Source organism: Neopsephotus bourkii, unplaced genomic scaffold, assembly GCF_033783945.1.
Source record: "Neopsephotus bourkii isolate Nb327-2 ecotype Australia unplaced genomic scaffold, CSIRO-AGI_Nbou_v1 NB_234, whole genome shotgun sequence".
Lineage (NCBI taxonomy): Eukaryota > Metazoa > Chordata > Aves > Psittaciformes > Psittacidae > Neopsephotus > Neopsephotus bourkii.
The window spans coordinates 16,221,747-16,237,637 of record NW_026900744.1 but is presented as its reverse complement, the minus strand read 5'-3'; the positions used below and the strand labels follow the sequence as shown (position 1 = coordinate 16,237,637).

Below are 15,891 nucleotides of genomic sequence, written 5' to 3'. Positions count from 1 at the left end.
TCCTTTGTCTCCCATTGTCCCACCACACATGCTTCTCCATCTGTCCAGGGAAGCCAGGCCACATCTCACCTCCTTGTTTGTCTGCCTGGTTTCTCTGTTGTTCTGTTTTGTACTCAAGCCTCCACTGAGACACAGGCACTTACATGAGGTTCGGTTTTGCTGTGAAGTCTGTGGGTCTGCTTTCTCACAGAGGCGGTGGTGCAAGCAAGAGGTCCCGGTGTCAGTGCCAGTGTGACATGTCGTGGCACTTTGGCAGGGGCATAAAGAGGAAGGGAGGCTTTGTCTTGTGGGCTTTATTCTCCCCATTCAGCAGCGGGGGAGATGATCAGGAGAGAATGGGAGCAAGAAATGTTACAATGCAAGGAGAGGAGACAGGGAGAACAGTCCGAGACTGCAGAGGCAAAAAGCCACTAGAATAAAGCAAAGGAACATACAAAAGAAGGTGATACCTTCCACAAAACATGTGAGAACACAAGCTAGAAGGAGAGAGAGTAGAAAGAAGTATGGGAGGGAGAAAGGAAAGGAGAAAGGAAACAGGAAAGGAGGAGGGGTAAAGGAAAGGATAAAGGGAAAAGGAAAAGAAAAAAACCACTGTGACTGGGGAGAGAGGGAATGACTGCAGAAGGAGATGGGGATGCGGGAATAAAGGAGGACCAGGGCAGGGTCTGGGAAAGTGGCAGCAGCTGGGAAAATAAGGACAAAGTGAGGGGCACTGGAGGATCCCCTCTGTCAATCGTTTCTTCTTCGATGTCTCTTCACTCTGCTTGATCCTGATTTCAAGGTGGGGACAGATGCTGAGACAGCCTGGGGGCAATGGTTTGGTACCCTTCATGTCCCCACACCTTGGGTGGGATGCTGCTGCTCTTCCCCCAGCACACAGTGCCTTGGCTTGAATGGTAGTCACTGGCTTTGCTTGTGGAGCATGATTCCAAGCCAGCTGGGGAAGGGAAGCCCATGAGCATGAAGGCTAAATCCCACTTTCCTCCCACTCCTGATTTATGCTGCCCCCCTCACCCCAAATCTCCCCATCCTGGAGGCTGGTGTGCCAGTGATGGTGAATGAACTGGTAATTGCTTGGCTGCTATCCCCCCACAGCTCTGCCTGGCACTAACCCCCTCTCCCGGCGGGCTGGGGTTGCTTGCAGGTGGTGACAGACACCAGCTCGATGCGGCGATCATTTTCCACTATCCGGGACAAGCGCACCAACAGCTCCTGGTTGGATGAGTTCTCCATGGAGCGCAGCAGCGACAACACCTACAAGTCCCGCCGGCGCAGCTACCACTCCTCACTCCAGCTCTCCGCCCGGCGTCTCAACACTGACTCAGGTGAGCAAGGGCGGGCGGTCCCATCCCACGTCAATGCCAAACGAACCCCCAGCTAAGCATCCCCTACTCCAGGGGAGGGGACAGTGTGGACTGACGGAGATGTCCTGCAGGCCACCGGTCCGACGGGCATCGCTCAGGTGGCAGGGAGAGGGGACGATCCAAAGAGCGCAAGCACTTGCTGTCCCCTGACATCTCCCGCTGCAATTCTGAGGAGAGGAGTCCCCAGGCACAAGATGAGTCACCAGAGCGACGGCGTGAGTCCCGGTCACCCAGCGAGGGCAGGTCGCAGACACCCAGCAGGCAGGTGGGTGACAAACATCCTTCCTAAACACAAAGGGAGATGTAGAAAAAGCTCCTTGCCAAAACCGGGAAGATAAGCCCCAACTCTGGGAGCTTTGCACCATCACTCCTCCCTGTGCTGGTACCTCCACATTCCTGTGATCTGGGCAGGTTGGGGCTTCTGGGGCACCCTGCAGAGCATTTGTGAAGAGGGGTGAATCTCCACACTGATCTTCTCATCACTGTAGCATCCGCTCCCTGCCAAGGTCAAGGTGTCTCAGCTACAGAAACTTGGAGATGCCAGTGCTTGAATGGGCTTGAAACCATGGAGATCTTGCCTTTAGAGATCAGCAGCTGGTGAGCTGTTAGCTCTTGCTGCAGCAGGTTTGTGGGTGCTTACTACTTTTGGCCACAAACACAGATACCATCCTTGTCCCTGGAGCAGATCCTGAGGCCAGGATGGGGCAGGCAAAGATTCAGCAGGGCCTCATTCAAGTTGGAGGATGCTCTGGAGACCCCAGGCTGAGTGGTGGGCAGACTGGGTGCATGGTGCTGCTTGTCACACCTGTGTTCCCCAGCATGTCTTGGTGCATTGCAGGGAATGGGGTCCTTGAGCGAAAGCTCCATCCCCTCCATCTCGGACACCAGCACCCCTCGGCGAGGCCGTCGCCAGCTCCCACCGGTGCCCCCCAAGCCGCGTCCCCTCCTCTCCTACGCCTCCATGCTGCGGCACACCGGAGATGCCTCACCACCTGCTGAGGAGAGCGAGGGAGGGTCTCCACTGCTCTCCTCCACCCTGGAGCCCAACACCGCCTGCCTGACCGAGTCTTCCAGTTCCCCAGTGGGGAAGCAGAGCCGACAGTCCACCCCACAGCGCTACATCTCCGAGCCCTACCTGGCCCTGCATGACGACTCACATGCCTCAGACTGCGGTGAGGAGGAGACGCTCACCTTTGAGGCGGCCGTCGCCACCAGCCTCGGCCGCTCCAACACCATCGGCTCAGCCCCGCCGCTGCGGCACAGCTGGCAGATGCCCAACGGGCACTACCGGCGGCGGAGGCGAGGGGCAGGGCAAGGCATGATGTGTGGGGCCAGCATCGATGTGCTCAGCGACACCGAGGAAGACGACAAGTGCTAGAAGCTGCCCCCGCCCCATCTCAGCTCTCCCCCTTCCCACCACTGCCCTGCCCCTCTCCAATGCATGCTCTTTGCCACGCCTGGGAATGAAACAAAACCAAAACCAAATGCAGGGGAAAAGGAGAAAACCAAACTGACCGGAATGGAGGGGGGAAAAGAAGAGGAAAAAAAAAAAAGTCTTTGTGCAAAAAAAAAATTAAAATCTGTCGACTTTCCTTTATTACTATCACTTTTTTTTTCTGCACAGAGAAACATTTGATGGGCAGCAGAGTGACCCAGTCGGGTGCGCATTCTCAGGGGAACATGAGATTCCCCCCAGCTGCAGCCCCACTCCCTGCCCCGAGCAGGACCCCCAGGAAGGCTTGTCTGGATGGTTTTCTGCTCCCTGAGGCTGGAGAGTCCCAACAGGGGGGTACTAGGAGCCCCCTTTGCTCTGTTGCTTGGGCTCATGCTGCTGTGGCTTTGAATTTCCCTCCCCAGGGGTCTCTTCCAACCTGGAAAAGGGGCAGAGTGTGATAGAGGGGTGCAAGGGCTGAGGATTTGGGGTGCACCAGGCAGACTAGAGTGGCTCTGCCTGCCAGGGATGTGGCAGGCAAAAGAGAACCCACCTGGTTTGTGCTGGGGCAGGTGGGAGCAGGGCGAGGGGGCTCAGTGCTGCCGAATGTATCCTGTCTCCCACCAACGTATATTTATTTATATATGGAGAACTCTAGGTGTGCCTGTGTGTGTACATAGTGTATGTGTGTGTATATATATTTATATGCTGTATATATAAAGATATACACATACATGGATTTGTTCTAGTCATCTGAAAATGTTGGGGAGCCCCTTGGGGTTTTCACTTCCCACACTCTGTTGGTGGCAGGACCAAGCCTACCCAGGGGCGCCGCTGTGTACCCGTCTCTGTAGCAGAGCATTGGGAACATTGCCTTCCTCTCCTCACCACATCCCAGATGTTCCCAGTGATGGGAGTTACATTTTGTCTGTCAGAGGTGGCCATGGTGAGGGGTCTTTTGGCAGCTCTACTGCTGGCTGTACCGAGCAATGTCTGCAGGAGTGAGCTGCCCAAGGGGCAAGGACAGGGCTGTCCCTGGGGTTATGGCTCGCTTGGCACCAGAGTAGCCAAGGGGGTGGTGGCAAACCTCTTTGCTGTGTTTTCCCAGGAAAAGAAGATGCTCACGTCTGCTGGTGAGGGAAGATGTGTGTGCTTGTCTGTATCCTAAGCTCTGTACTCCTGGCAGAGTAACCTGGCTTTAGCATGTCCTCTGACCCAGTTTCTCCTGCAGCTATGGCCCCTGTCTGCTCCCAGTGCCTGGCAACCCCTTCAGAGGGGGCTGCCTTGGGGTTGGCTGGGTTTGCAAACCCTATGGCCCTGGCACAGTGGGCAGGTGGGTGTCTGAGAGTCAGTGGGGCTTTGGGAGAGGAGTGTGGTTTAGGGGGGTGAGCAGGGTGGCTCTCTTCTACTGAAAATACTGAAAATGCAGTATAGGGCCACCTTCCAGCATTCGTCATTAGTTAACCTGGTAATTATGTGCTGTCAGCTCTAATGATCCATGTGCACCCTTGGCTGTGGGTGTGATGCTTTGGCTGCCAGCCTGGAGAGATGGTGGTCACCTTGTGGTAATGGATGGCTCACCCTGGTAATCACTGGCATGTTTCTGCTGTTGAGTTGTGTCCATCATCAGCCCAAGTGTGGTCCTGTGGAGCTGGAGGGTGCTGTGCCTTTGGAGCCTCAGGGAAGGGCTTGCTCTGTGGGCTGAGGGTCTTGTTGGTGTAGTTGGACATGTGCATGGAGACGGGATGTTGGGCAGGGGGAGGTGGTGCAGCTCTCATCCTACCCTTCCTCCTGCCCATGGCTTTGCGCTGCTGCAGGTTGTTGTGGTCGGGGTCTTTGGGGCTGCTCCAGCCCCAAACAAAGCTTTAGACAGACTTCACTTTGGTCCTGGATAACTAACCCATGTGTTCTCCTGACTGAAAGATGCTCTGAGCACAAACTGCTCTGCTCCTGTATGTGCAGATCAGTCCCTGCCCTGATCACTTTGTGAGCTCCCCCAGAGGAGCTCTGCTTGCCAGAAGCAAATCCCACCAGCTCCAAAGACCGGCAGCTCCTGGGGTCGGTCATGGACCAAACCCCCTCTTTCTAGTGGTCAAGCTGCCCTCTGCACACCCAAGGAGCAGATCTCGCTTATGGGGCAAAATCTCCTACTCCCTTGATTGGTCCCCGCTGGTTAGTGGCACTTCTGCTGTCCCTGCTCTCCATGTGCTTCCTAAACAGACATTTCCAGCTGCCAAAGGATCAAAAAATTCCCCAGGAAGTTTTTCCATTGCTCTGTCTCAGCTTCAGCATCCCCCATCTCAGTGCAAGGGGGTAAGCTGTGCCCATGCAGCTGCTGGGAAGGTACCCGGTGCTGGCTGATGTCATGGGCATCTCCTGTCCCCTTCTGAGCATCGCCACTCCACCTCCAGCCATCCATGAGCAGTTTGTGGCTTCAAACTGAAGCTGCTGGAGCATTGCTCCCTGTGCTGGAGTTTGGGGGAGTCAGTCTTGACGGGCAGCATGGGACCACATAGGTCTTGGGGCCAGGGGTGCAGTAGTGCTGGGGGCCAGGGCAGGTGATGCTGTACGTGCTCTAAATATAGGTGCTGCTTCTAAATTCAGAACGGTGTCTGACAATAGCCGGGCTCTGAGTAACAGCCTGCAGGGAGTAGAGGACGTGGCTTTTTGTGTCTGTGCCTGTTGGGTGGGAGGGAGGGATGCTCTTGAAGGGTGGGCATGTTTCAGGCAGTTTTCAAGCTTTGGGTGTTTTTCTTTCTTTGGCCCCAGTGTGTGGCAATGCTCTGCAGTGTAGTGCTGGTATGGGATGGAGCAGAGCCCTGTGGCATGCACCCACATGTGGCAGTGGGCTGTGGTGTCCAAACCTGAGCTTTTTGGCATGTAAGCCCTGTGTTTTACTAACGCACAGAAACTGTATGAAGCAAAACAGCCTCTTTTTGTCGCTTGGGCACCCAAAATGGGCTGATCCTGTCTGTCTTGCAATAGCTGGCAGTCCTACTCCAGCAGCAGGACTGGAGGCAAGGACCCAGGGGACAAGGTGGCACCTCCAAAGCATGTCTCTGAAACCAAAAACAACCCCCAGGAGAACTATGGAAAAGACTACACTAAGGGGGAAGGAAAACAGACCTGAGGCCCCATTGCAGCAAGACGCTGGACTCACTTTGCTGCTGTACGATCTCTTGTCTGTGGCTTTTTGCACATCTCTCTCACCTCCTGGACATCAGGGATCTGCCACTTCAGTCACTGACGGTGGCTATTGGCTGTTTGACCACGGGAGGGAGGATGAGAGAGGGAGGGGGACATGTTTCAGCATCTGCTTGCACAGGACAAGCTGCTGCCCAGGCAGGAATTCACCAGTTGCATGCAACTAGTTACCAGTTTGGTGCTGGGATCAAAGCCCTGCAAAGCTCCTGGGAGGGCAGCAGAAGGTGTGCAGAGAGGTAAGGCAGCATTGGAGCATGGAACCTTGCTGTCCCCTCCAGGCTGGCTGTCCCAGCACCATCCTCCTGTCCTGTGAGGCCTCAAAGGACAGAGCCTCCCACATGTGGGACTGGTGGCTCCTGTGGCCAAGGGAGGGTGGGTGGGAAGGAAATTCTCTGCCTTCATACCCAAGGCACCGGGGTAGGTGTTGTAACATAACATGCTGGTTCGGACCCAAACAGGGAACCGAACTGACTGATGGCGGTGTACAACTTCGATGTTTTTTGTCAAAATGAAAGAAAAATAAAACCTTGTTGTAAAGAACTGCTGCAGACTCCACCTTGTTGTCACTGCCCTACACTGGTGGGGACCACTGGTGAGATGCTGGACTCTTGCCAAAGGCCTGCATGGCAGGGAGGAGATGGCACACAGCTTGTGCTGTTGAGCCCCATCACATGGGATGGGGTGTTCCCCAGCATGAGCATGAGGACTGTCCCTTACCAGTGCTGCCCTGGCATCCCTATGGTCCCCAAGCAGGGTAGGGGGCTGTAGGAGAGGTAGGGAGCAAGTTTGGGAAGGGTTGTCTCCCTGGGGAAGCTGTGGCTCATGCCTGGCTGCTTCCAGACGTGCCGTCTGGGGGGACCAAGGGAACTGGGGCAAGGAGCCTGAGGAGTTGTTAACAGCAGCACCACAGCAAACTGGCACGGTGAAGCTAAGAGCACTGTGGTGACATTGTATTGCTGGAGAAATGCAAGGGAGCACCAGCATGTAAACTCAGGGCTTGGAAAACCTGTGGGATCTGGGTCTTTGAGGGATTCAATCAGCTTGGATACCCTCCACACCTGCACCTGGAAGATGTCAAGTGGATTCAGATTCTGTTCCCTGGTCCAAAGCTCACTGGTGAGTTGTCAAGCAAAGATGCTGAAGTCAGGCCTTATATTTCTTTTTTTGCAGAGCTGTTTAAAGTACAGAAAGTTCTCCAGCAGTCAGAGGCGAGTCAGCAGCCTGTGGCAGTCTGCAGGCTGAGCATGGGTGACAGGGATATTTTATAGCTTTTCAACAGCACTCTTCTTTCCCGGTGGTGGGAGGGTGCTGTGCCAGGAAGAGCTCAGGGAAGGATGAAGACAATTGCTCTGCTCATCTGAACCACTTTGAGCTAAGCTTATGCTGCGTGTCTCCCATGTGCTGCTGCCTCTCTCTGCATGGTGCCACCAAGGAGCAAACCCAAATGTTACGACCTATAGGAACTGGCTTTTCGTTGTTCTTCACTTTGTGATCTTTTCCTTTATTTCCCAGATGCTGTCAGGTGTGGTTTTCAACTCTTTGGCTCACAAAGTGCTAGAAAGCATGTTTTTGGTGGGAAGGGTACAGTTCCATAAGAACGTTACCCAGGAGATGGCCCACCTTTGAGGGCACTTGGCCAGGCAACGGATATAGTGACAACCAGGGGCTGGAGGCAAAGCCCAGCATTTTTTCAGCCTGGGAAGCACGTTCCCATTTTATAGCTGAATAAGTGATGTGCATCCCTGGCTGTGGGGAAAGCCACCTGAAGAAGGTGATGCCTTCTTCATCACTGAGGGCTCTGCACCGCCTCTGGAAGCAGTTTAAGGAGAAGACTTTCCCCTCCTGTGAGGGCCAGAAGACCTGTATTAACATTTTTTGAAGTGTCTTAAGTATGAACTGCCCCAAAGGCTTTGAAACTGGGACCGAGTGTGGCAAGTCTCTAATGGACATGCCACGGAGCTCTGCCTGGGAGGCTGGTGCCAGGATGAGCAATGGATGTGGCAAGCTGAATGCTTAACCTCCTCTGCCACCTTTCCCCAAATCCCACATGTATCTGGGGCCATGCTGACTATACCCAGTGCAATGCAGATAAGGCAGAGCTTCATCATAGCAAGGGAAACTGGTGCTGCTAAACAGGGAGCCTTCGTTGTCGGAGAGCCAGCACTCTGCCTGGCAGGCGTGTTGGCTAAAAAAAGCCCCTTGACAAATGGAACAGAAAGGTTAAAATTATCTGTACATCATCTGAATAACAATGGCAATGCAGATGTACCTGCTTATAATAGCTCCAGGAGACAGGGGATAAATTGGGAACAAAATTACCCCTGGAACAGATGATGCTGGTGTGTGGCTGGCAGAAGTGCTCGCAAGGCTTGGGACACTGTAGGGGATGGGGCCACCAAAAGCACCAAAACTTGTCCTGTGTGTGCTCCCCTCACCTTGCCCATGGATGCTCCAGGACCCTTTCAGCCCCAGATCCCAGTGGAGCTACCCAGAAATCTTGCAGGCTCCAGGGTCATAGAAGCAGTCCCTGCCTGCAGTTACTGGCATCACAGCAAGTGTTGTGCTCATTTTGTCTTGCATCCAGGTACCTGGGGGATAGGAACAGTTCTTTTTCCTTGGACTGCTGCAAATCATCACCCTGTTACTTGGATCTTCTTCCTGGAAAGAGACCCTTCCCAGGAACAGGCCTCATCAGACTTTTTCTCTCTGTCTCTGCTCTGCTTTCCTCCTACTGCCCTCTGTGAAGCCAAGTGAAGGCACACGGTGTATCCGCAACTTTGTGAGCACTGGCTCTTCAGTAAGGACTCCCCAGATTCCTTTTAAGGCAGGATGCCAGCAATTGTGCAACCCTAGGGGGGTTGAAAAGTCAAAGGGGAATGGCTTTAAACTAACAGCATGGAAATTTAAGTTAGACATTAGGAAAAAGTTCTTTATTGTGAGTGTGGTGTAGGCTGCAACAGGTTGCCCAGAGAAGCTGTGGCTGCCCCATCCCTGGCAGTATTCAAGGCTTTGAGCAACCTCAAAGTGGAAGGTATCCCTGCCTGTAGCAGAGGAGGTGGAACTCTGATCTTTAAGGTCCCTTCCAACCCAAACCTTGCTATTATTCTATGATTCTATGTTGGAGTCAAACCCAAGCCCCTGGTGGTGGAAGGGACAAGAGGGTGAGACTGGGAAACTGGAAAGAACGGAACATTTTTTCTTCCTTTTTCCAGACCCAACAAAGGGATGAAAATCTGTATGCACAAGGCTGAGCTGGCAGGCAGGGGGTTGCTCCCTCTGAGAAGACAGCTGATAGCTCAGAGAGGAGATGCTGAGGGTGGCTTTCATCCCCCCTTCCCTTTCATTCCCCCAGCAATACTCAGAAGTGCGCTCTCCCGGTGCCAAGGATGTGTGGGGGCTCTGAAGTGGGGCTGGTGCTTACTCATGCTGGGAGCCACGTGGCGTTGTTGGCTCATGGGCTGTCAGCATCGATAGTTCCCCAGGCAGTCATCCCCCCACGGATGAGCATCCCCCATCCACGAGCAAGCACATGCAACTGAAGCTTCTTTCCAGCACCAGCATGGCTCCCCAGGGAAGTGGGACGTGCTCATGAGGGTTGTCCTCCCTGAAGGGCTTGGACAGCCTGGCCTGGCTCAGCAACCTTACTTTTTATTCTTCTCATTTATTTATGTTTCTTGACACTGATCTTCCTCACTCGGTGCTGTAGTGCTGCACACCTGCAGTGGCTGTTTTTGCCAGACCCCGTGCAAGCAGGTGAAACACCATGGACTACCCTGGAAACTGCCCCCTTCTAGTGCACAGAAGGGCAAGCTGGGAAACACAGTCTCCCAGGAGATTTTTGGGAGCTGCATTGTGTCACTTTTGGCTTTGTGGGCAGCAGAGAGCAAGGGATGGGCATAGCTGGTCTCACCCCTGCCTCACCAGTGGGCTTGACTTGTCTTGATACCCACCACCCCATCTCTTGGTTAAATGCCACAGAGTGGGAAAAAGCCCACTGTTCATTTGCCTTTGCTATTTCTTTGCTATTGTGTTGATAATAAAATAAAAATATATATTAAAAAAAACCCCAACCAACAAATCAACACAATTCTGCCTTTTAAATGAATGCAGAAAGCACTAATTGCTCCCCTTCCCCAGCTGGTATCTTTCTCTCACCAAAGCAGGGCTCTCCAGGTGTCCCTGGCAATGGGCAGTTGGGTGCTGGGAGGTCTGGGTCAGTGGTTGGAAACCCATGAGAGGTGAGCTGCAGCCAGAATCACCCAAAACACTCAGCTCGAAGCTGATGCAGGGCTGAGCACTGGTGTCTCCTCAGTGGTCCAGTGTACAAGCAAGCTGCCACAGGGACCAGGGCATGGATGTGACAGACCTGGCAGGCTGCTCCAGCAGACTTCATCAGAGGTAGGAGTGCTGCTTGGGGCGCAAGGGAGAAGGAATAGGGAAAAGGGTTAAGGATGTGCAGTTGTTTGCTAAAGCCAGGCCTAACCTAGACACTCTATCCCTCCCATATGTGCTCCCCTGGGACCCAGTCAGTCAATTTATGGAGCAATCTGCCCTAGATGATGTGATTTTCAGATTGATTTTCACACACTGCATCATAAATGATGTGCAGTTTTTACCTTTCCAAAAGGGGAGGAGCAGAAGGAAGGAAATGAGTCCAAGGGTTATACCTCCCAGCAGAGTTTAATCCTATGGTATCTGGGCAAACACACGGGCTTTGGGCCTCAGTGTCACACCTCTGGGACTTCTAGGTGAAGCACGGAGGGTGCAGAACCTTCAGCCAGAGCCACAGCTCCCAGCTGCCTATTGCCTTGGCCTCTGAAGTATTGACAGGGGCTTGCAGATGGCCTTATTTCATCGCTAATATTTTCTCCCTGATCAAAGGGTGGGCTTCATTTACACAGCCGTAAGTTTTTAAGGACCTGTCTCAGCTTGTTCCGTGCTTCCTCCAGCATGTGACGTTGTGCTGTATCAGCAAGTCTCACCTCTTCTAGCAGCTAGGAGTGCATTAGGAAACCAGTGTGAGCTGTGCGAAGGAGCTGTGAATTAGCAAAGCCTCCCCTGCCCCTTGGCACAGCCTTGTCTTACACCTCCAAGCAGGAATAGCTACAGCTGCTTTCTGCAGCAGAAGTGAAAGCAGAGGGGGTGCGATGGAGATGGGGGGGCAGTGGGATAGGCCATGAATCCTTGCATTCTCTCAAGGACACAGCCTCAGGTCACAGCTAGTCTGCTACCCACAGCTCAGGGTATCCACACCAGTCCTGGGAACAGAGGCTTTCCTGTGGTACCCACATCCCTAGATGCCTGCTGTCTCCAGCCACACACGTCGCATCATGGATGCGAGGACAAACATCTTTGTCCCTAGGTCTCAGTGATCACTTAGGGGTGGAAGATGACCCATAAGGCCAGGTTGCAGGGAAGAAGAGCAATGGAAGGTGCAAGCCAGGCAGAGAAACCACCCATGGCCACCTACTCCTCTGTTGGTAGGGGACATTTCTGTAATGAGTATTGGCAAATCTCTGCTTCACCTGGTGCTGGCTTGAGAAGAGGGGCATCTTCCCACCCTGAGCTTAGCAGACTGGTGCTTCAGAGAACCAGCTTGTTCCTCTGTGCCTGCAACTTCTCGGCAGTGTTGGCGGGGATGAAGACCCATGGCTGACAGAGAAACAGGCAGATGGGATTATCAGTCACATGTGCCGCCACTCTGTTCTTGTCTTAGCCTCTTTTTTCCCTGCATTAACTCCTCAAGTGGGTTTTCAGCCTGTACTAGCAACAGAGATTTGATGCTTGTCACAATCGGCTTCTTCCTGCTGTCTGTGAGAAGCTGGTGGGTGTTTAAACATACCCAACGGGACATTTCTGAGCAAGGCTGGCCTTCCTCCGCATGACATCCCGGGAGCATCCTGGCAGGAAAGCCTCTCGGGGCACTGGAGAGCCCAGCAGCTGGCAGGTGGAAAGACCTTTGCAGCTTGTTTGCCCGCTTGCACCCAATTTTATGCTGTTCCAGAGGCAGCCTGCCACCATCTGCATGACAAAAGGAGCCTGACCTGCCTAATTGCCTTTGCTGTTTTTCCCCTCTCCTGCATTGCTCTTGATTTAGTGATCCTTGCCCTAGGAAGGACTTTAGAGGTATGCTCTGGTGACAGTAGCTAATGGCTGGAAAGTCATTCAGCCACAGCAGGCAGCCTTTGCTAGACTTGCTTCTCCTTTGTGTGCACTCCCTTAGCATGCCTGCCTGAGGAAAGGGGTGATAGAGGCGGCTGGCTCAAAGCTGGGGTTAGCTGCTGACTCTGGCTGTTGCACAACACTAATAACCAGCACAGGCTTATTCGACAACTACTTAGGCGCCTCTGGCTGTAAAGCTGTTGCTGCCCTCTGAATCTCTAGCTCCATCACACCCCCCATGCTAGAAAGATCCCTTCAAATCATTCAACCGAAGCAAAGAGGCTGTAGCAGGAGCTTTTACAGATAAAATCTGCAGCCCCTGCTGGGATTAGCTGTTCCCAGGCCTTGTTTGCGCTTGCTGCATGCACGCACACCTTCAGCCAACGCACGCGTGGCACATCAAGGCTTGCGAGATAGAGGTGCTGGTACTGAGTGTGTCCCCAGGCTTCCCATGGGGATCTCTGCCAGCTTGAATGCCCATTCCCAGCTGTGAGGGTGGGGATGCTACAGTCCCTGGCTGTGGCCTATGAGCCACTTCTTAAACAGTGGCGATGAGGCTGAGTTATTCTCCCTGCTTTTCTCACAGGGGAGTTGCAGCCAGTCACTGCAGAGATGGGTCTGTCCTTTGGCCAGGACAAGTTTTCACTGTCCTTGAGTCTGGTCCTTGCAGGTGGGGAAACTGAAGCACAAGATCATAGGGTTGAGAACAGCAATTGCTAGTGGGCTGGACATTGCTCCTCTGGTCTTGCCAAGAGTTCACTGACCAAATGCTTTAATCATGTTTCTTAAAGTTTCCCCTGTAGAATTCCTTTTTCCTCTGCTTGCAAAGGTTACCTGTAGGGATCAGGAGGCTTTTAGCTGGGGCTGAGCTTCTGCCCCCATTGCCACCAAAGCTTGGAGCAGTGTCTCATCAAGGGAAAGAGGTTAAGCCATATTTTCGGACAAATGACTACAGCCTCAGTCAATTAACTTGGAGATGCTACTACTGGCAATGAGAACAGGTCAGGTTTCAGTCTGGGAAGGAAGCAAATAAGTGATTTTCTACAATCATCTCCTGGCTGAAATCAGGCCAGAAAATAAGCTTTTTTTCCATATTCTGCCCTTTCCCTTGGCTCATGGTGCAGGAGGATGGCTCTGCGACCCCTGTGCAGTGCTGCAGGCTAGGGCAAGATGGGAGGATGCTGTCCCTCACAGCAGGGCTGGGAGCAAGTCTGGTTCTTCTCCTAGCAACAAGAAACTTATTTTAGCTGGGAAGCTGGAGGCCAGGAAGGCTGGACAGACCTCCCAGGCTGGATTTCACAGAAGTAGTAGAACAAGTTGTTTGATTTTGCCAGCATTGCCATAAGGAGACATATTGCAGACAGAGCATGCTGTATCCTCTGTTTCTGACAAACTCCTGTCATGATAGCTTGACAGCTCCTGCCCCTCTACTCTGCTCTCGTGAGACGTCACTTGGAGTATTGTGTGCAGTTCTGGTGTCCTCAACATAAAAAGGACATGGAACTGTTGGAACAAGTCCAGAGGAGGGCCACGAGGAGGATCAGGGGACTGGAGTACCTCCTGTATGAAGATAGGGTGAGAAAGTTGGGGCTGTTCAGCCTGGAGAAGAGAAGGCTGTGTGGAGACCTCATAGCAGCCTTCCAATATCTGAAGGGGGCACATAGGGATGCTGGGGAGGGGCTCTTCATTAGGGACTGTAGTGATAGGACAAGGGGTAATGGGTTAAAACTTAAACAGGGGAAGTTTAGATTGGCTGTAAGGAGGAAGTTCTTTACTGTAAGGGTGGTGAGGCACTGGAATGGGTTGCCCAGGGAGGTTGTGAATGCTCCATCCCTGGCAGTGTTCAAGGCCCGGTTGGACAGAACCTTGGGTGAGACTGTTTAGTGTGAGGTGTCCCTGCCCATGGCAGGGGGTTGGAACTTGATGATCTTAAGGTCCTTTCCAACCCTAACTGTTCTATGATTTTATGATTCTATTATATAAGCAGGGGGTTAGGCAGAGGGAGCTTATTTAGTGTTTTTATTTTTCCATAAATTCATGTTTCTCTGTAAATCCTCATAACCTCCAGAAGCCCAAAGCAAAGCCAGGGCTCCCATGTGAAGAGTAGAAATGCCAGAGCAAACCCCATCACCTGCAGGCTGTGTCCTGTGGAAGAGGAAGCCAAGATACAGTGCGTTGGCATCCTTGTGATGTGGAGGCTGACAGGCATTTTATGCAGTGGTATTCCTATGAGGTACCTGGAATAGATGGGTCTGGTGTTGCCTGGTCCTACAGCACAAAGCCATGCCCTAATGCCACAAAGCTGAGAGGCCATATAGTAAAGCTGGTGACCAAGCCACCAGCCTTCCCATGGCAGTGTTGATGCCCCTGCCAGGGTATGTTGCAGGAAGGAGGAAGGGCTCCTTTTCACCAGGATCACCAAGGCGGATCCTCTTTGGCATCTTCCTCCTGCTCAGTTCCCTTGTTCCTCACCATTTGCTCCAGCAGCCCCCCTGCACCCTCAGAGAAAGGTTTTACTCTGAACAGGGTCATTCCCTGGCAGCATCCACCAACCCACCTCGGTCCTGGAAGTCGGAGAAGCAAGACAGATGATGGCAGGACCACAGGAACAGCTGAGAAACGAGTGGTAAAGCTGCATATAAATTTATTTCAATGTGCAGCTGGAATTTTATACCTATCCTTGTGCTTTGTGCCTGATACTGAGGCATGTAGGGAGAGATTTGAAATGTGGTTCCATTTAGAGCCTGGGAATAGGAAAATCTCCCTTGAACAGCCATATTTTAATATTCATTTCTAGGGCTCTGGAAGAAACCTGGGTCCTGTGGTGTACTCAGCAATGGATGAGCTAAATGGCCATGAGTTGTTATATCTCTGACCTGCCGGGACAATCTGGGCAGTTGGCAAGCCCAGTAGTTCTCCTGGTGTTAACACAGAAGTGCTGTTTGTAGTAGTGGCTTGCGAACTGGTGGATGGACTAGCTGGTGTGTTTTTTTTAATGGGTTTTGGTCTATTAATCCAAACCTCAGCTTGGCTTGACTTCTTCAGTGCCACTGGTTGAATAGGCTGCAATGCAGGATTAAATGTCCCTGTGCAATCAAATGCGTGATGGGTGTAGAAAGGACGGGAGGGCAAAAGCAAAACAGAGGGGAAAGAGCAGCAAGGCTGGAAGTGACCCATACAGGCCCTGTCCTGAGAGACATGGTCCCCAGGAGCATGAGGATGAACTGTTCCTAGAAAAAATAAAAGGAGGGAGCTGCAACCTAACAGCTTCTCTTACACCCAACTTCATAGAGCTGTGATGCTCATGCATAACGCTCCCATGGTCATGGTGGCAGATGTGTGCAAGGTACTGCTGCTTTTACACCAGAAGTGCTCTCAGTGCTCCTCTGATGCTGTGCAGAAGCCCCAGGCTCCTTGCTGCCATGTGCTGCAGTAACATCTTGCTTCTCAGTGGAGATGGGCCTCCTGGGGGTGGTGCCATCTGGACACGCAGGAGGAGACAACCTTTGCTCCCTGAAACCCCCAGCTCAGGGTGGGAGAAGAAAATCCTATTTTATGGAGGCATGAATAGCTTCATTCGTGGAAGAAGGAGACTTTTCTAGAGGTGGTTATTGGGTCCTGAGCATCCTGGCTCTGGCTCCAAACACGAGTTACCTCAGTGGTGGAGAGTGCAGAGTGTGATTTGGTGAGAGCAGATGCTCGCAGGCAGCTTGCTCGCTTGCTGCACAG

The 15,891-nt window shown here is 52.7% G+C and overlaps 1 protein-coding gene across 7 annotated transcripts in view; it reads left to right on the top strand.

The window, feature by feature from the left end:
- The window catches only part of CACNA1E (calcium voltage-gated channel subunit alpha1 E), a 139,368-nt gene extending 132,828 nt beyond the window's left edge, over positions 1-6,540 (top strand). For all 7 annotated transcript variants that reach the window (XM_061345581.1, XM_061345577.1, XM_061345575.1 and 4 more), the window contains 3 exons: positions 1,145-1,325; positions 1,436-1,629; positions 2,203-6,540. In XM_061345581.1, coding sequence (XP_061201565.1) covers positions 1,145-1,325; positions 1,436-1,629; positions 2,203-2,742 — 915 coding nt within the window. In that variant the 3' untranslated portion in view covers positions 2,743-6,540. The remainder of the gene's footprint in view (positions 1-1,144; positions 1,326-1,435; positions 1,630-2,202) is intronic.
- The last annotated feature ends 9,351 nt before the right edge of the window (positions 6,541-15,891 follow it).